The sequence below is a fragment of the Lepidochelys kempii genome, chromosome 6 (assembly GCF_965140265.1).
Source record: "Lepidochelys kempii isolate rLepKem1 chromosome 6, rLepKem1.hap2, whole genome shotgun sequence".
NCBI classification, from domain to species: domain Eukaryota; kingdom Metazoa; phylum Chordata; order Testudines; family Cheloniidae; genus Lepidochelys; species Lepidochelys kempii.
This window is the reverse complement of record NC_133261.1, coordinates 128,732,961-128,752,869: the sequence shown is the minus strand read 5'-3', so window position 1 is coordinate 128,752,869 and position 19,909 is coordinate 128,732,961. Positions and strand designations below refer to the sequence as shown.

Genomic DNA, 19,909 nt, shown 5'->3' with positions numbered 1-19,909 from the left:
TGCTCTGCCCGTTCCACTGGCTGCTCCCGCGCCACCCCATCCCTGCAGTTCCCAACTACTCCGGAGCTAGGGCGCCCGGGGCGCGGGCACGGCTGCCCTCAGGCTGTCCCGACAAGAGGGGCTGTGGGAGCCAGTGGGGCGTGCCTGACCAAACCCGGCACCTTTACTGCGCTGGGAAGATTTCCAGGACACCTGGGACAGCGGGCGGCCCTGCTTTGTACAGCGCCGAGCGCAGTGGCAATAGGACATGATCATCCCCCGCCAGGCTGCTGTAGGACTGTCCACGGACGGGAACCAGGACCCCCGGGGTCTGGCCTGGGCACAGCCAAGCTCCTACCCTGCGGCCAGGCGGCATCGCTAGGGCGGGGCCAACGCCTGCCCCTCCCTCCCTCCCACCTCGGGTTGTCATGGGGGCGGGGGAGGCGCGCGCGCGCGCGGCGGTCGGTGGGGGGCGGAGCCGGCGCTGGGCGCGGAGGCTGCCGGGAGCGGAAGTGCGGCGCGGCGGATGTTGACAGCCGTGGCCCACAACAGGCTGGGTGGCCCGCTGAGGTGAGTCAGGGGGTGGCGCGAGCCGCCTGCCCCCGCCCTGCGGCGGCGTCGGGGGAGTGTCCGGCCCGGGCCGAGGGGCCCGGCGCAGCCCGGGGGGGGGCCTGACCCTTGCGCGCGAGGGGCGGGCGGCCGGCCAGCGCCCCCCCCTCCCCCCTCCCCGAGCGCAGCGCCAGCCTCGGCCCCCCCCGCCAAGCGGCTCGGCCGCCCTGGCGGGGCCCCTGGTCCGCCGGCGGCCCGGCCCCGGCCCGCCTGTGAGGCGCCCCCCGTATCTGCGCGGGTCACGTCGCGTTTGGCCGTGTCTCCGGCCGGGTAGGTGTTGCTGCCGCGTCGCTGGGACAGACGCGCCGCCGGGAGGCTGCGGCAGCCGCCGCCGCTTGTGCCAAGAGTCCCTAAGCAAGGCCGTTAAATCCCGCTGAGCGCGTGTGGCCCGCCCGCGTTCTGTGCTCGTCCGTAAAGGCGGCCGCAGCCGAAGTGACACACAAGAAACACACAGCGGAGCCTTCCGCTCCAAGTGGCAGGAGAGTGCACGGGGAAACTTCCTTCCACCGTGGGGCTGTCTCTTGTTTCCATCTGGCATCTTTCACCTGTGTGAGGGAAGCAGCTCTGTGAAGTTTCTCTGCTCCTTGTTTCACCCAGTGATTATTAAAAGGCCCACGTGTCTGTTTTAGGAACATAGCCCTGTATCAAAATGGCTGATGATAATGAAGAGCTGCAGGCAGATGAAGAGCTCCCCGCTCCAGCTGAGGACAACTTTGAGCAGCTGGAGAACAGCAGCCCCGCAGAGCGCAGTGGGCATGTAGCAGTCACTGATGGACACTGCATGTTTGTTTGGGGAGGCTATAAGGTACCATTCTCAAACTGTTATTCTTTTAAAATATTACTACAGCTGAGTCCTCCTTATCTGACAAAACAGCTTCTCTCTGCGCTAACCCAGGCATCTGTCATTGGTGATGCTATTGAGGTTGACCGGCCTCAGTATTTTGACAAAACTCTAAATACATAATATAACCACTCAAAAAAAGTTTGACATGCCACGTACTGAACTTTATAACTTTAAGGTGACATGTAAGTAGTTAGAAATGGTGTGACCCTTGTAAAATGATGTTAAATAAATGCTCTGGAGACTAATCAATGGCTATTTGTAGGAGATGGGGGTTTCTTTTCTCTATTTCTTGCCAGCTATTTAATCCTCTGGAAGATAGGGAAATACTGTTGGTTGGTTGATCCAGATATTGCGCAGATCGGCACTTAACCATTTTATCTACACAGCTTTTCCAGCACACCCCTACTTGGAGATACATTAGAGTTCAGAGGTCCTGAGTAGACTGCTAATCATGCTGGCGTATGTGTAGTTTAAAAAGAAAATAAAACCATATTATGATCTAGTTCTTGTTGGTCCAGTTCACAAGGGTAAGGTCACCAAATTTATTTTTCACGTGACATCAGACTAATTTTTTTGCAGATATCTGGAAACAAGGTGCCTAGTGTATTCCATTAACATCTGGCAAAATCCTTTTAAAAAAAAAAGTCTGAGCGCAGATCCTCATGCTAGAGCTTTAGTGTGCCGGGGGAGGGGGTTTGCAAAGGTGGCTTTAACTCATGTTAATACTCCTCTGATCCTGGAGTCTGCAGTGAGCTGGTGCAGTCCCCAGCACAAGCTAAAGTAGCCCTGAGACAGCTTGAATTTGTCACAGTGTGTTACTGCTCCCTAAGGGCTGTTACACAAGCGGGAGTCACTGGAGTGCAGCCTGCACTGGTCACACCACTACTCATCCCTCCTCTGGCTCCTGATGCTATTTTCTGTTTCATAAACATTTAAAAATAGGTGGATTGTTTCTGAGGGGGGAAGGAGGGCAGGCCTGAAAACACTTGATTCTACATGATATAAAATGTCGAGCCTTTTGTAATAGTGCCTTTTCTCTTCTCTGCTGTCCCTGCAGAATGCTCAAGTTAGGGGATTTTATGACTTCTATCTGCCTAGAGATGAAATATGGATCTACAGCATGGAAACTGGAAGATGGTACAGTACATGAGTGACTTTATTTTTCCTTTCTTAAGCCAGTGTCTGTATTTTAAAGAGGTTGTCAAACTGATCTATAAATCATACTGATGCTCCATGGAGGAATTGCTGGTGCATGTCTGGCCAGTATGGCACTGCCTTTCCTCATTTCCAGATGCCAAACTGCCACCCCAAGGTCCTTTGATGTAAATATAAGCAATTTAAATCACTGACTTCAATCACTGTTTAAATCAGCAAGCAGGGAGCTTTGATTTAAATCCATTTTAATCATGTTTTGCATTTGTACCTTTTAGTTATTTTTCTAAAGAAAGGTTGATTTGATTTGCAAGTAAATATAGCCTGTACACTAAATTTGGTGGTTCTTTTTGCTAACCAGGAGGATACACTATATCTATACACATTTAGTTAAGCAGTTATACACTTCCACATACACTTACTCAGATTTTTAATTTTTACCTTTTTTATTTTAGGAAGTGATGCATTTCTCATTTACTAGAGTATGATTGTTTTTTACTTGTGATTTGTGTCATGCTCTACTTGGATGGAAACATAAATTAAAAATGCACAAAAACAACTTTTTAAATAAAACTATCCTTAATGAGCTGGAAACGAGGGAAAAAAAATCAAAATATGTTTTGCATTCAAAACAAACTGGTTTATTAAACAAAGGCAGTATTAACTATGGTTAGTGAATTGAACTGATGTTTCTGGTCACTGTTTTTCATGATTTTAGAACTAATAGATCTCATCCCCTGATCCCTTGTTTTTATTCTTAAACAGTAAGTGGAAAAGAAGCTTTCCTGGTTTTTCAACTCCTAATTGGTTTCTTAACTTGGAATTAAATTAGTAACTGAGCTGAACTAGTTGAATAAAGTGAAATGAAGAGAATATTTTCTCTGCATCTGCAGAAGAGGCTACTGCTGTCAAAAGTTAGGTTTGCACTTCAACAGATTGTAGTTCAAGGAGCTTAGTCAATGGCTTCCACCAGTTCAGTGGTTTGACCTTCTTTAAAATTTGGCAACAAATATGTACTATTAGGGGGTTTTTTTGTATAATTGAAATGATTTGAATAATTATTTAAGCCTTAACATAGGTTGTCAATTTCAAATTTTTAATTTTAAGTGCATTTATTTTTTAGAAGTCCATATTTAATTAAAATTAAAACTGACTTTGGTTTTTTTAATCATTGATTTTTATTCACTCTGCAAACTGCATTATAAAACAGTTAAATATCAAGTTTTCTTAATCTTATTTTTCCATGTAAGTGATTGCTGTAGTTGCCACAGGGATGTCACTTGACTCTAAATGGGAGAGGAGGTGGCTCCCAAGACAGTTTCTCCAATAAGGTGTGACAAACACTGTGGAGTGTTTGAGAACCCCTGATATCAAACATAGTTTCCATAGAGTGTAGATATTTGTAACATACTACAGCAAATAACCTAATGAAATAAACCTATGTTCAGGTAGTATTTTCTTCATTGTGCTGTGAAGGTACAATATCTTTTTTAAATTAAAAACATCTGTTCAGCGACATATACTATTTTTGCCTCCTAGTCCAACAAAAAACCCCGAAAGTTGTTCAGAAGCTGCATACCTGCTGGTGGGGGTGGGGGTTGGGGGTTATGTGTTGCTTCACCTCTTTAGACAACTAAGGACTTATCCTGCAAAGTGCTCTAAACTCTTTAAGGAGTAGTATTAACTGGTTCTGAAGGGAGTCCCATCCAGTCTTTCTTGGCAGTTGCTGTCCTTGTGGTCATGTGGAGCCTTGAGTTTGGAAATGCATCCTTGTGATTACAGCGCTTTGGAAACATTAAAAAACCCTCCTTTTTTTTACCAAGATGTGTTTTAAGGGAGGATTCTCTGTGTCTGAGAATCTCTATTTCAAAAAGGTGGAGGGGGGAGGAGAATCCTTAGTCCTCTGAATTGGGCATAGAGAATCCACCGAAAATACATTTTTGTAAAAGGAGGGTTTTTCAGTGTTTTTGAAGTGCTGTTACTACAAAGATCCAAATGACTCAAAACGGGATTCCTCAATATCCCACAAACACTTGTAGTTACAGAGTAGCAGCCGTGTTAGTCTGTATTCGCAAAAAGAAAAGGAGGACTTGTGGCACCTTGAAGACTAACAAATTTATCTGAGCATAAGGTTTCATGATAAATTTGTTAGTCTGAATGGTGCCACAAGTACTCCTTTTTGTTGCAGTTAATAACTCAGCCAGTCAGACTGAATGCTTCGACTTCAGACAAAATAATTTTTTTCTTTTTTATCAGTTTTTAAATGCATTTTATCTTTCCAGGAATAAAAAAAAAACAGAAGGAGATGTTCCACCTTCCATGTCAGGCAGTTGTGCTGTGTGTGTAGACAAAGTATTGTACTTATTTGGAGGGCATCATGCACGTGGCAATACAAACAAGGTCAGTGTCTGAAGATTAATTATACCCTTTCTATTAAAGAGGTTCCAGTAGACAATGTTTGTAGCCCCATTCTGTACTAAAGGTAAGACTGACTTCTAAGCACATTAAAATGCATCCAAAGCATGAAAATACCACATTTCATAACCTACAAACCCTCTTCCTTCTGAACAGCTATAGTATGTCTGTTGGACTGTGTTAACCAAGCCTCGATATTGTCATGTTAATGACTGGGGAATGCTGAATAGGTAGCAAGTCATTAGGTCCTTCACATTCTCTCCTACAACATACCTTCATCTGCTGTCTATATGTTCATTGCTTGGAACTAAGAAACTAGTTTTCTTTTCCTCAATCGCGTCCTCAAACTTGAAGTAATCCAAACAAATGATACTTTTTTACAATTGCCGAAGAAGCAACAACTTACAGTAGTAGTTTTACCACTCTGAGCTTTTCATCCAGATGACTGACACAGTGATTTCCACCAGTTCAATTTCTCTGTAACTTTATTGGCTGATACGGGTTTTGGGAATGGATCATGTCCAACCCTAGATAGTTTGGCATGACTGAGGGGAGTAGATTGCAATGCTGGAAAACATCCTCCTCTCCAGTAGTTGTAGTTACTGCAGAGGAAGTGGTGTTAATCCTAGTGTACTGGCCAAATTCACCCTGCAGTCATATTACATAGATCCTTTGAGTCTACTTAATTTTGAAGGCTGAGAGCTTAAAAAATCCACTTAAATCTTAAGCTTGCAGCTGAATAGAAGTGGCGACAAATTGAGCTGGTTTGTGGTAGTTTGGTGAAAATGGTTCTCTCTTTCTTCCTTCCATCCATCTCAGGCTTGGAGAATCTAAGCTTTCACTTAAAAAAGGATACCAGTAAATCATAAACTAGAGTGTAAACTGATGAAGTGATGATGCAGATAGGCTGAAATAAAATAGCTCTGACACCTGACCAGCTTCATATTCATGTCACTGATAGACTTCATCATTAGCATAATGACAAGTTCAGTTCAACATCAGCTGTCCCTCTGCACAGCCAAGTGTGCAAGAAAGGAGAGATGATCATATTATAAAAAATCTGCTGAGTGGACTATTTTACACTCAAATGGCTGGAGCTTGAGAGAGTACTACAGCTTTCCACCCTGGGATGCGAGTAAACAAAGTTCAGTACTAATACTCCTTTCACAGGTGTAGAACCGCACTAAGGGCCTACTTATGGGTGGTGTTGGATCCTTCCATGTGACTGCAGAATATTTCATCATGGTATTCTGAGCTTGGAAAAGAACTATATACTTTTATGCTGGTGCATGCTAATCAGTATATTGAAACATTTGTTAGTCTTTAGATTTATGCTAACTGTGTGGGTTAAAAAACTTTTATTTTTATTGTGTTGCAGTTCTACATGTTAAACTCCAGATCCAAGGACAAAGTGTTGCAGTGGGTTAGAGTAGAATGTCAAGGTGTTCCCCCCTCATCAAAGGACAAACTTGGAGTTTGGGTTTATAAAAATAAGTAAGCAAGCATGACCAAAAGTATTGCAGTTCTCTTTGTGACTTTTTTTTTAATAAGATTGTCATTCTTGTTGGTGTATTGTATCTAAGATGAACAAAACTGGGAAGGGAATACATGTTATACATTGAATCTCATGCTGGGTTTCATTCTAAATAAACATTTTAAAAGTGCTCAACCCTAAACATCTTTGAAAATAAGAAGAACCTTACTTGTAATTTGGTAACAAAGTCAAGGAAGCATAGTGGGTTTTCCCGTATGCTGTGCGTGAAAAGCCTTTACTGAGCATTAAGTTGTAATAGCAGAGATTGCCATACAATGGTATTTGCTTTTGATAATCTTGATGTAATTTCTGTTGAACAGGCTAATATTTTTTGGAGGTTATGGTTATTCGCCTGAAGGGATACCAATAGGAACTTTTGAATTTGATGAAACCTCTTTTTGGGTAAGTAACCTTCTTTCTCCACCTAAGAGTAATTTTCAGCAGAAAACATGCTGGTGCTAGTGCATAATATGTTCATTAAAATGGAAATGTAATAGTTTTTTCATCAATTTTCCAAAGAACTCAGGTCAGCCTAGAGGATGGAATGATCACGTACATGTTCTGGACACTGAAACCTTTTCTTGGAGCCAGCCCATAACCACGGTAATTTTTAAAAGAATTTTGACACTGAGTAAAACATAACTCTTCAGGAGAAATGGCTGCTTTTTCTAGGATTGACACTAGAAGGGACATGAAGATAAAGAGTAGCAATACTATGCAAAGTATCATCACTTGCTAGGCCTGAATGGTTTTTTTTAGTTTTGTTCTGATCCTCATTAAGAAAGAGGAAGCCTACAGATCAAAAGGCTGCTCTGCAAAGGTGCCTCCAGGGGCTTCCAGCAGTGGCTTTGAGCAATTGACTTGTCTTGAAGTACCACTTCTGTATTGTAGTCCTATAAATTCAGTAGTTATTTTATTGGCGGATCTGCCTGTCTCTTTCTCCCTCTCCACTCCCCTCTCACCCACCCCCATGTCTTCTCATATTAAAAGTTTACTTGTATGGTCCAACCTCACATTTTTGCTCTAGCTCTAGTCTGTCTTCCCCTGATACAATGATAGAAGGTGTGGTATTGTGCAATTACTGTTCCCTAGTATGAAGTGTGTGAAGTCCCAGTTGGTGCCGTGAATCTCTTCTCTCCCCAGCCACACACATATTCCATCCCTATGACCTTGTGTACAAGTCACGAGCCTCCTAGCTGAGAGGGCAGTTTTCTGGAGCCCATCAGTGCTGCATGCTGCAGGTCTTAAGCCAGTCTCTTGCTGCTAGGGATTAGGAGGTTTTTTGGACCTTTCTCAGGTATTGGTGCTGGCCACTGTCAGACAGGATACAGGAAGGATGGAGCGTGGATCTGATTCAGAATGGCAATACCCTGGTTCCATTTTGCTCAGTTGCAGGGATCACTAGTCGGTGATGTAATGCGCCCTCAGCTTTCCTCTGCTATGGAAAAATAGTACGGCCTTTGCAACAATCCAAGTAACTGTCATTCCTAGTTGTCCTCTGAGAGCATGTAATTTAACTCTGATCTGCAGGAGAGTTCAAAGGAAGGAATGATGGTCTTGTGATTAAAGCATACAACTGAGTCGGGTGATCTTGGTTACAATCCACACAGTTGTTGCTGACCCTGACTGTGTGGTTAGTATTCATTTTCTGCACCTCAGTTTTCCCATCAGTGAAATAACAGAAACGTAGAATTGTAGCACTGAGACAGGACCAGGTATACATAGCCCTGACAGGTGTTTGTCCAACCTGTTAATCCTCCAGTGATGGAGATTCCACAACGCTGTTGGTAACCTATTCCAGTGCTTAACTAACCTTATAATTTAGAAAGATTTTTACCTAAATCTAATGTAAATTTCCCTTTCTGCAAATTAAGCGCATTACTTCTTGTGCTACCTTCAGTGGACATGGAGAACAATTGATCACTGCCCTTTTTGTAACAGCCCTTAACATATTTGAAGACTGTTATCAGGTTCCCCCTCTGCCTCTCTTCGAGGCTAAACTTGCCCAGTTTTTTTAACCTTTCTTCACAAGTCAGGTTTCTTCTTCGAGTGATGATCCCCATGTGTATTCCACACATGGGTGCTCATGCGCGTCATGCACCTGAGTCCGGAAGTTTCTCCCCAGCAGTGTCTGTTGACACACACGTGCAGTATGTCTCCTTATGCTCCCGATCAAGAGTCTGAGGGGCAGTGTGGGTCGACGCCACTCCAGTTCTCTCTCACTGCTGCATGGCCTGAGTTGGAACCCCTCTTTCTCCTTTGCTCTTATTTTGATGAGAGTTGTCTCCACACTTTTGTGTAAATAGTTTTTCATAGTGTGGTTTAGTGTAATATAGTATAAACCCTCCCTGATCAGGGGAAACAACCCTGTCACCCAGGGACTATGTCTAGGCCCCGCTCTGTACAGCGGCCTCCACCAACATGTAATGCCCCTCTGAGCACGAGCAATGGTGTGGAGCCTAAAGACAAGCGCCACCGCAAGAGTAAGAAACACTCTCCCGGGCATAAGAGCAGATCCCCCCAACAGACTGCTCATAAGAGACACATTCCCTCCCTGAGCCGCATCAGGTCGGGAGAGATGTCGCACATGGATCCTGCTGAATTGGCACCAAAGGTCCCCTGGCTGGAGGCTATGGCAAAGAAGTGAGATCCATCTGTACCGCCAGTGACCCTCAGTTCTGGGACACTTAGAGCACCTATCTATGAGCGCGGCTCCAGATGCTCTGTCAGAGCCACTCCACCAACATGCTGACTGGCTGGCCGTGACTGCTGAATTGGTTCCCTCCGGTGTCTCAGTGGCACCTCACAGATTGCTGGATGTACAGAGACATTCCAAATGCCAGAGGAGGAGTTCCAGCGTACCCGCAGTCTCCACTCCTCTTGGGCCCACCAATTCTTCGGGATGTCCCCACACCTGAGGATGAATCGCTGCTCCTTCTGCAGCAAAGCCCCTTTCCCATCCATCAGATGAGGGCCATCCAGTACCGACAGTCCTGCTGTTTCCAATGGCACCATCATCCGACTCAGAGGAGTCCCAGGAAATAGCCCCACCAACATCTCTGCTGCCATGCAGGAGCCCAGATGGATAGCCGAGGCACCCTTATGACACCCCCATCCCCCCACCCCCAGAGAAGCCTGGTACTGCTTCTCCTGCAGACCGCCCAGACTGAGGGACCCTTCATTCTGGCCCTACTGGAGTCCCTGTTTTTGTTTTTAGTAATCCAGCACTTAACTATTTCTATGTCTGATTTTGAAAGCAAGTAGTTTTTCAGTGAGGTTAACCTTGGGGGTACGCAAGACCAATCAGACTCCTGAAAGGGAAACCATGGTCTGGAAAGGTTGAGAGACATTGTCCTAAATTACCTCTTTGCCCTGAAAACATCAGGCTTAGCTCTCACCTCTATCCACGTACACCTGGCAGCACTTAGCGGCTGGAGAGATGCTATATCTTTACACACCCTACAGTAGTTAGCTGTCTAGACCACATTTCCCTGGTTTTCTTATGAGAATGTGAATTGGTAGGAACCTATCTATTCCCTAGTTCTGCTTTTATAGGGAAATCAGCAAAGTGAAATTTACAGCCTAACTCCAACCTGTACAGTGTTGACCAACTGACAGCTCTTGAGATTGCAGTGTTGTGTAGCCCTTTTGGTTCCCAAGATGGATAATACCTTTTTATTGGACCAGCTTCTGTTGGTGAAAGCTTGTCTCTCTCACCCATAGCAGTTGGTCTAATAAAAGATATCACCTCACCCACCTTAGCTCTCGAGTTTCGCACTCTTAAACCCACTTGGCTGGTGAATGAAGGATCAAAATAAAGAAAAATGACTGCGTGCTATAGCGCCGCACATTGGACACTAAAGCTGTCTGAATTGTTCAGAAGCAAACTAATAGGATTATAGTGCCATGGATACCAAGGGAGTAAAATCTGATGGGAAGTGACATTCAGATAGTTAAGACAAAGAGTTTGAAACAGTTGATCTCATGCCCTGGAATTAGCTGTAAGAAAAATATTTATCACTTCCCCACCTCATCTTTTCAATTAAAATCTGAGAGAGTTCCTCATATACATCTATGTCCATCATAAGTCCTCCAGCAAAACCAGACTTGATATTCCTAGGGGTGTTTGTTTTTTTTTTAAATTGCAGCCTTTCCTTTCTCTCTTCTTAGGTGACTTCCCAACTGCCTCCCACCCAAACACGTAAAACTTGGGTCTCCTGGGCTTCCCTTATGTAAATGAATGCAACCCCATTTTCTCCCTTGTCCCCACCTGCTGCTGGTCACCTTAAGTCAGACCATTAACCCAGAGTTTCTGCCCTCTTAACCAATCATGAATTTCTGGGGGGAAATGGTATTTGGTTTTATCTTGAATGTAACATCTGTATAATTATGGAGCTGTTAAAGATCTCTGACCAGATTTCCTTTCTTAGTTTCCAGCCGCTGCTCGATACCACTATCTGAATAACGCTATCGAACAAGTCTTCCTTCTAATTTTAATATTTTCTTATGTCAGGGTAAATCCCCCTCACCCCGAGCAGCCCATGCCTGCGCTACAGTTGGGAACAGAGGCTATGTGTTTGGAGGCAGATACCGAGTAAGTGTAAGAACAGTTTTACAATGTTACTGCTGAATCTCTAAAGTGAATATTTCATTCAACTTTTATCTATTTTATTTTAGGATTCTAGAATGAATGATCTTTATCATCTTAATTTGGACACATGGGAGTGGAATGAAATGTAGGTATCAAAGCTCTTTAGTCTTTTTTTTTTTTCAAGGCAGTATATCATTGTATTTGTAAATGTGCTTTTTCACCTGCAAATCATTCCAACAGAACTTCAAAGTATTTACCATCAAATGCACTGCTTTTTGAATGTTTATGTTCTAGTACCTTGTTTCACTGGCCATCACTAATTTTAAAGTGCCTGGAGATGAGGAAAACTCCTTCTGCCATTCAGACTGCCATTATTTGAGATTATTCTGTCTTCATTGGATTAGTCTGTCTGCAATAACTCTTTCCAGGAAGTCTGACCTATAATCATTGAGAAATGAACTGTGCCATCCTCAACAAGGAACTGAATTGTTGCTGATAGTTGGTCAAAGTTAGCATCCAATACTCAGCTGCATGGATTTAATATCTGAAAAATCACTGCAACCCAGAAAGTCTGCATTGTGTTTTAGCTGGTCTGTAACTTGGGGTGCTTTTTTGTTTAAATGCAGAATTACACAAGGCATTTGCCCAGTAGGCCGATCTTGGCATTCCTTAACTCCAGTTTCATCAGATCACCTATTTCTCTTTGGAGGGTTTACCACCGATAAGCAGCCACTGAGTAAGTAATTCCAAGGAAACTTTATACTCTCCAAATTCTATACAGTTGCATGCTCAAGTGTCTGTTTAACTGTAAACTCTTTACTAACAGTGTCTCGGTAATACCTAGTGCTTTCCACCCATAGAACTCCAAGTGCTTTATACAGGTCAATATCACTGTCTCCATTTTACAGATGGGGAAACTGAGGCATGGGTTAAGTGAATTGCCCAAGGTCATCCAACAAACCAGTGGCAGAGCTGGGAATTGAACCCAGGTCTCCTGAGTCCCCCTCTAGTGTCCTAGCCATTGACTATTCCCATGGGTGACATTTTGCAGTGCTCATTGTTCATTTCTCATAGCAGCAGTGGCATTTTTTTAAATAGAGCATCCCACGCCCAATCAGACACTGAGAGCTCATTTCTTAATCTTTCCAGGAATGTGCAAACCTGTGTAGTTAGGTGACCTGCTGTAGACTTATTCAGCCTTGTCAATACTGAAGGTTATTAGGCTTATCTTTGAAAAGTGCTATTTGATTATAGTCAACTCCCTTGTGTGGTGTAAAATCCATTCAGACGAATGGAACATGTGATGGCAGACTACTCCCAGAGTGGTAAGATGGCTGTACCTGTCCCCCAAATTGTAAGAGTTACACTGTCTAGCCCCAGGGGAAAACAAGAATTGCATCATCAACAGACTGGCCATCATGTGAATGATTTCTTATGGTTATTAGAAAAGCAACACTACTCTTGTCTAATTCAACATGTAATCAGCTTTTTGTTTTGTGAACTTTATCAAGACCAGATGCACATTTAGAGAGGCTTATGAAAACTTCATTAATAATATTACATCTAGTTTTCATAGGTACACTGTTTTCTGCAAGGAAAAGCGTTCCATCATTTGTCTGGTCTGTTGTGTTTTAGAAGGAATTTAAAATAAGACATTTCTCTTCCTTCCATAAATGGAAAGATGTAAAGAGGACTATATACCTATACATGTGTATAATTTGACTTGACTTAACAGCACATATATTCAAAAACATAAATAAGGATTTCAGTGTTTGTGTGTAAAGGCTTCCTGTACATGCAGTCATGTGGAGTGGGAACCAGAGAGGAGGAGGAGATGATTAGTAATTTATGTTCAACTTTGTGGCTGTATTTTTCTTTTTCTACAAAACCACTACACTCTCACTTCTCATTCAGAGCTGATAATTTACAATTTTTGAAGTTTGTAAAGTTATAAACTTTATTCCTGAATGAAAGTTTTGCTGTGGGTATGGGCAAGGGATAAAAGCATAGGTTCCCCATGTGCCTCTCTCTACTCTGTCCTAGCCCCAGAAAGCCACCAGCGAGAGCAAGTTTTCACACAGCCAGCCAAAAATTGTAAATTTCAGTCCTGAAGAATTGGACACACACATGGTTAAACACTATATTCTTAGGTTATACCAGAACATGCTTGTTCTGGCAACAGTGACAAGGGTTAATATATCTTTTGTGTTTATAGGTGATGCTTGGATTTATTGCATCAGTAAGAATGAGTGGAAACAGTTTGAGCATAATTATTCTGAAAAACCGAGGTAAGATGTACACACATTCTTGGAAATGTATAAAAACCAGTATGTGTATCTAGGAAATCTTAGGGGGCAGTCTGTAGCGTTGATACGGCACACATAGGACTCGGATCACTCTTTCACTAATACAGCATCTTTTTTTAAAGTAAAGTAGTGATAAATCAGATTGGTTTCTCTTACCCCACCACAGTAATACATCCTGTTTTATGAAGTTGCAGGATTAAGGTAGCTATATGTCTATACTGATACAGACTCCAGCATATCTCTCTGACTACACTGTTTGGAACTCTGCTATCAGCTGATACTTTACTTATCTGCGTAACTATTAGCCTGTAAAATGGCAGAGAACTAACTAGAATGTGCATTTTAGTGGTGTTAGTACACAAAGTTCTAGTACTCGCCAGGCAGAGTAGACCTTAACATGCCAGACTTGGAAATCCATGCTCAGTCTACTAGCAGAATGATTCTTTAAAACTGCTGCTCTGGACATACGGGGAATTGCAGTGCTTTGATTGCCCTGGCTGACAGCTGGCTCTGCGTCAGAGTACTTTGCTGGATGGACTTTGTCTAAATAGAGACCGTTATCTTTTACACGGCCAAAGTCATAAAATTAACAGTGTTAAGGTGCATAAAAATGGGATGGAAAACATTGTAATGTCACCATAAATCATCTTCGTTTGGAATACTGTTCAGTTCTGGTCACCCAATTTCAAGCCGTAATAGAGGGAGTTCAGAGATGTTTGTCAAAAAAATAATTAAAGGCATGAAAAGACTTGGATATGAAGAGATTCACACAACTGGGACTGTTTAGAGAAAGATACAAGATAACAGTATAGGGAAGGCATGGGGTACTCTTACACTTTATTGTACTAAAAACAAAGGGACGCTGAATAAAAGCGGAAGGTAACAAACTTAGAGAAGGAAATACTCTTTTGCATAAGTGGTCCATGGAATGTGTTGGTACAAGTTGCAACTGAGACAGAGATCCAAGATTGCACTCATGGATTAGACTAAGCACAGTCACAGGGCTTGTCTATACTACGTGCCAGGAGGGGTCGATTTTAGATGTGATAAATCGACTGCTGAGCGCTCTCCCCTCAACTCGGTACTCTACCAGAACGAGGAGCGCAAGCGGAGTCGACTGGAGCTTACTGGAGAGTCGACTTACCGCAGTAGGTTGATCTAAGTACGTCGACTTCAGCAACGTTATTCACGGAGCTGAAGTTGCGTATCTTAGATCGACCCTGTGCGGTAGTGTAGACAAGCCCACGTTCGATAAAATATTTTAGAATGACGATAAACCATAATGCTTCTAGGCATAAGCCAGCCTCAACTGATGGGACGGGTGTAGGATAACTTGCTTAGTATGACACTACTTATCTCTTACTGAAGTGTCTAGTACTGACCCCAGCTGCAAGATACCAGACTGAATGGACCACTGGTCTGATCCAGTATCATAATTTATGCGGTGGTCAGCCCTGAGCATACTATAGCTAGTTAACAAGGCTAATCTTTTAGGAAGGGCAATATGGAGAAGTACTCTTTCCTCACTGTGCAAAATTTTGTAGTCAGACTGTAGTAATCTACTAGAGCTAACCTTTGTCCTACCCCAAGCACCTTTCTTACAATTGATCTTCCTGCAGGGTTCAGAAACCTGCCTTAAATAGTTATGTTGAAATTTAAATAACTTTTTTCAGATGCTTGATTAAAAACACTGAAATTTGACTTAAGTACTATAAGGCAGCTAAGGTGTATCGGTAATATGAGTTAGACAGCAGGTGGACTGTGATAGTGTGGATGGTGAGGGTTCACCTTGTCTCATTGTTTGGAGAATCTTATTGTAACTGATTCCTTCGGCTCAAAAACTGGAAGCCTCGGATATGACTGGCTTGATTTAAAAAAACAGAATGCTCTACCTTCAAACAATATTTCTTCACAAACCCTTCAGCTACCCAAACTAGGATTACCGTAAATTTTAGTTTACTTTCAAAAGATGAACTTCATGAGTGCCTGTCATCAGACCTTAGAACCACTCAGCAGTACTTTGCTTTTCCACCCAGACAGCTTACAAAGTGGATATCTCCAATATGATTTGTGTAGAAAGAATAGTAACTTTTAGCCACTGAAGTCATTGTTTACTTTTGCTAGAAGTTATTACATGCCTAAAATAAGCTGCCTGCATCAACCTTGCGTATAAATATCACCTCTTATCTCACAGTGTCTCTCTAATGGTATTAATGCTATACTCGGACTCTTCCCCTCTCTCTCTAATAAATGTGGGGCTTGTTCATTTTACAGGCTGTGGCATACAGCTTGTGCGAGTGAAGAAGGAGAGGTCATTGTTTTTGGTGGCTGTGCCAACAACTTGCTTGCCCATCACAAAGCCGTAAGTCTGGTTTTAAGAATTTCTAGTACTGCTGGGTGGAGAACAAGTTTTTTTAAAAGTGAGACCCCCCCCTCCCCCTTAGCATCTGTCACTTCAACTGCAACCTCCAATTGTGAAACGCATTTCTCTGTCATCAGTGACTAAGACTTTCAGTGCCACAGGAAAATTTCACTGTGTTTAAAGGAGAAACTTTTGCTGCTTTTTAAGGAATTAACTTATCAATGCATTTAACAATAAGGCTTCAAATATTAATTAACATCTCTCTTTCCAGGCTCATAGTAATGAAATACTTGTGTTTTCTCTGCAACCAAAATCTCTTGTAAGGTAAAAAAAAAAAAAAATACACTTTTGAATCTAACACCTTTGTTCTTCCCTTCTCATTTACTAATACCTTGTACTTTGACTACATAGACTTTAGTACCAAATCATGGTTCCTAGGCATACTTGGGAGACTGAGTTAATAACATTCCCCAAGGAAAGCTGAAGTAGCATTCAATAATGGAAGGAGTCTTGCTGCTTCCATTCTTATGTAAAGACTTTATAATCCTCTGACAATGAAAACAGCTAATACTTTGGGGGGAACAAGTCAACTAAACAGCTTTAAGAAACAGAATTCTTACCTTTGGTGCTATTTCACTTATGTTCTTAATAGTAACTGAAATATTCATTCTTTTTCCAAGGCTGTGCCTAGAAGCAGTCATTTGCTTCAAAGAGATATTAGCCAACTCATGGACCTGCCTCCCAAAGCACTTGCTTCACAGTGTCAATCAGCGGTTTGGAAGTAATAATACATCTGGCTCTTAAGACTTCTATCAGTTACTTCTGTGAAGGTGTGCGTGGATGAGCAATTCTAAAAGATGTAATAATTTTACCAACCACCTGTGGCAGATGTGAAACTTGTATAAATATCTGCATTGTCAGTGGTAGTAGCTTGTTGGTTGTAAGTTGCATGTGAATGGCTTAGAGAGAACCTATTTTTGTGTAAAGATGTTTGCAATAAATGTATTTAATGCAAGTTGAAATGTATCAGTGCCTAAGCTAAGTTAAACCAGTAATGGTTTGTTCAACTTAATGCCACTCACTTCATTATGTGATGATAGGAAAACTACTCTAACCTAAATTACTTCAGAGTGTGTCAATGCAGGGAAATGCTGTTTAAGGAGTTACCCTTTGAGGATTTGTAGGTTGTTGCTGAATTTCTGGGCCTTAAAGTTTGGCAAATGCTAGAAGTATTTTCAGGCATTAATGTTCTTTGGGACACCATTAATATTAAAGAACAATGACACTCTAGCATTATTCAACATGATAAAGTAGTTTTAGTCTGTATTAACATCTCACTGATAGGAATAAAACAGATTCCTAACATGTTTGGCCACATGAGTTTAAGGTTAGAGAAACTGCTATTCTAATTTAGTCCAGGGATTAGCTCACCAATTTAAGGTCTAGTTTGAGTTGTTTAAAAACAAACAGAGGGATGGTGACTAAGTGTCATGTTGTGGGGTTATTTAAGAGCTGTAAGTGTGAGTAGATGTATTCTGTCTTAATTGTGAAAATGCTTTAGTCAAACTGGACCATGCATGTCTAGGAGTAGCCAAAAGTACAAACTGCCAGTTTCCCAGGAATGACTTGATTATTAATGTGCTGTTTCCTTCAGCAGCTTCTAGATCCAGAGCTTCATGCATGCTGTAAAGCTGATGACTAACAGCTGCCAGGTTCTGTTCAGCTTCACTAGTTTTAAAACTATTGAAAGTAGATTGTATGTGAGCAGCAACCAGCACTAAGGCCCTTCTGGCTCTGCCTTAACTGTGCTCATTGTCTCCCAGAAGGCATAGGCCACCACTGATACAGTGGAGGGGTTGAGAAACTAATAAATGGCTTGTGATTTAAATATTGGAACAATGTGACTTCAGCACTCCCCTTATTGTCTTTCTTTTTATAATAAACTGAATATTCTGACTATAATTTAATTAGCTGTCTTATATGCTCTCCATTAGGGTGAACAGTAGTGGTGCATTTTATTTGAGCTGTGATTTTTAAGCTTTTAGCTCACCATTCATCTCTTTTACTGTTTTTTTGGCTGCTCAGAGGTATAGTACATATAAAATCACCCCAATATGGACAAAGTATTATACTATTCCCCATTCATTCATAATGTGGCATGGTGGTGCTCCACTGCCAGTAAGTGACTGCACCTGACTAGTCAGAAGCAAGACTTGGATTTTTGTCCTTGCAGGGTTTTTCTTACCCTATGCCTGTACAGGCTTTTGGTAAACATTATCTTCATTCCTAAACATGGGAGTAGATGTTCTGACTAGAAAGAGGGCTCCAAATATGTTTAAATCCTGGCCTTTGCCCAAGGAGAGCTGAAAAGAACAAGCAGCAGGACTTTTGCTGCAGCATGAGCTAGAGCAGGCAGTAAGGAGAGAATGGACTGGGTCTGGGCCAGTCCTCACAGCATTAGAAAGAGTATCAGTCCAAAATCAGTCTTGCCTTTGACAGCTAAGGCCAGTAGTACTTTACTTGTGCACTTCAGAGGAGTCACATGCTACATGTAATTTAAAGTCCATACAAATAGATGTAGGCCAGGGTCAGATGCAGGAAACAGTTCACCTCTGCCTCTTAAATTTAGTCCAACTGATTATAGCTATTTTACTTTATTAGCAAAATTGGAAGAGGTCCAGATGGCAGGTTTGTGTCTATCCTCTTCTGAAGCAGGAGTAGCAGTTCAAACACATTCATGATTTACGATCAACACACTTCTTTTTCATGTTCAGGAGCTTAGGTGCAGACACTTTCACTTTACCAGGAATATTTCTTGATAAATCAGTATCCTATAAAACAAAATCAAGAGTCAAAATTAAGTAGGAAGTGTTCAACAATCACTCCTTCCCAGCCTCCCATGTCCTCTCTGACTACTAAAGTAATAATGTCACATGAATCAGTCACTGTCACTTTACAGTACAGCATATCTCTGCTTGTTTCTCCAAAGAAAGTGGCCCTCTGATAGTTCAGTAAATGATTGATGAAAATGCAGTGTGCTCAGACCTTCCCCTTTTTAATGAATAAAGAACCATTAACACTTACTGCACCTCCCACCCATTCCAGGGAAAACAATGGATCATCAGATCATATATATGCTTAACACTCCAGCTATCTGAACATAACTTTGTTCAGTAGTATTCAATATACGTAGTTGTTAACAAAGAATCATCAAAGGGGTGCATTCCTAATAAGGTTCCACCACAACTGTTGGTCGACCAGATTATTCAACATTTTTATCAGGGATCTAGAAGTAAATAAGATAATTGATAATAAAATTTGCAGAATGGTAAATGAGGACAGGGCAGTTAGTGTAATCTGGATTGCTTGGTAAATGTATTTGAATACAGCAAAATGCAAGGTCATATATCTAGGAACAAATAATGCAGGCCATGCAGACACAACAGGAGACTTCTCTTAGACAGCAGTCACTCAGAAGAGGATTTAGGGATCCCAGACAAGCAGCTGAACATGAGCTCTAGTGGGACTGCCAAAAAAGGGGCGATGCAACCCTTCGATGTATAAACAAGGATAGCAAGTATGAGCAGGAAGGTGATTTTACCTCTGTACAGGGCACTGATGAGACACTAGAATACTGTGTACAGTTCTGATGTTTAAAAATTGGAGACAATACATAGAAGACCCACAAAAATGATTTGTGGGCTGGAGCAAGTGCCTTACAGTGAGACTAAGCTCAATATGTGTATTTTATCAAAAAGAAGATGATTTGAGAGGTGACTTGATTACAGTGTGTATGTACCTTCATGTACAGAAAATACCCAGTTCTAAAGCATTCCTGAATCTGGCAGAAAAAGAACCAATGGCTGGAATCAGACCAATTTAAAAAAAAAAAAAAACAGCACAAAATTCTAACTGTGATTAACCACCGGAAAGGAAGTGGTGGATTCTCCAGCTCTTGCTGTCTTCAAATCAAGACTGGATGCTTTTCTTGAAGGTATACTTAGTCAAATGCAGGTTATTAGGCTCAAGATGGGAAACTGAGTAAATCTTGGGGGTTGGGAATAGATGATTTAATGGTCCCTTCTGGCCTTAAAAGTCTATTAATCTCCTATGACAA

General features: G+C 42.0%; 2 protein-coding genes across 5 annotated transcripts in view; one reads left to right on the top strand and one right to left on the bottom strand.

Moving 5' to 3' along the window:
- The first annotated feature begins 449 nt into the window (after positions 1 to 449).
- On the top strand, positions 450 to 17,754 carry KLHDC2 (kelch domain containing 2). 3 transcript variants are annotated; one of them, XM_073350226.1, is made up of 14 exons: positions 450 to 549; positions 1,218 to 1,393; positions 2,490 to 2,569; positions 4,867 to 4,984; positions 6,378 to 6,493; positions 6,854 to 6,935; positions 7,053 to 7,136; positions 11,047 to 11,127; positions 11,211 to 11,269; positions 11,751 to 11,860; positions 13,340 to 13,412; positions 15,705 to 15,792; positions 16,064 to 16,116; positions 16,473 to 17,754. In XM_073350226.1, exons 2-14 carry the CDS (start codon positions 1,238 to 1,240, stop codon positions 16,594 to 16,596), a joined length of 1,224 nt encoding a protein of 407 aa, XP_073206327.1. In that variant the 5' UTR covers positions 450 to 549; positions 1,218 to 1,237; the 3' UTR covers positions 16,597 to 17,754. The 3 variants fall into 3 exon arrangements, with proteins under 3 accessions (XP_073206327.1, XP_073206328.1, XP_073206329.1); XM_073350227.1 differs by lacking the exon at positions 16,064 to 16,116; XM_073350228.1 differs by lacking the exon at positions 15,705 to 15,792 and having other exon boundaries at positions 16,473 to 16,560.
- The window catches only part of NEMF (nuclear export mediator factor), a 43,281-nt gene continuing 37,622 nt past the window's right edge, over positions 14,251 to 19,909 (bottom strand). For both annotated transcript variants that reach the window (XM_073350220.1, XM_073350222.1), the window contains one exon: positions 14,251 to 18,623. In XM_073350220.1, coding sequence (XP_073206321.1) covers positions 18,528 to 18,623 — 96 coding nt within the window. In that variant the 3' untranslated portion in view covers positions 14,251 to 18,527. The remainder of the gene's footprint in view (positions 18,624 to 19,909) is intronic.

Bases quoted from the DNA above. Each gene is read 5' to 3' on its own strand.
- KLHDC2 (XM_073350226.1), top strand. From the start codon at position 1,238: ATGGCTGATGATAATGAAGAGCTGCAGGCAGATGAAGAGCTCCCCGCT. The intron at 2,570-4,866 runs GTACAGTACATG...TTATCTTTCCAG, and splicing joins AGCATGGAAACTGGAAGATG to GAATAAAAAAAAAACAGAAG. The intron at 11,861-13,339 runs GTAAGTAATTCC...TTGTGTTTATAG, and splicing joins CACCGATAAGCAGCCACTGA to GTGATGCTTGGATTTATTGC.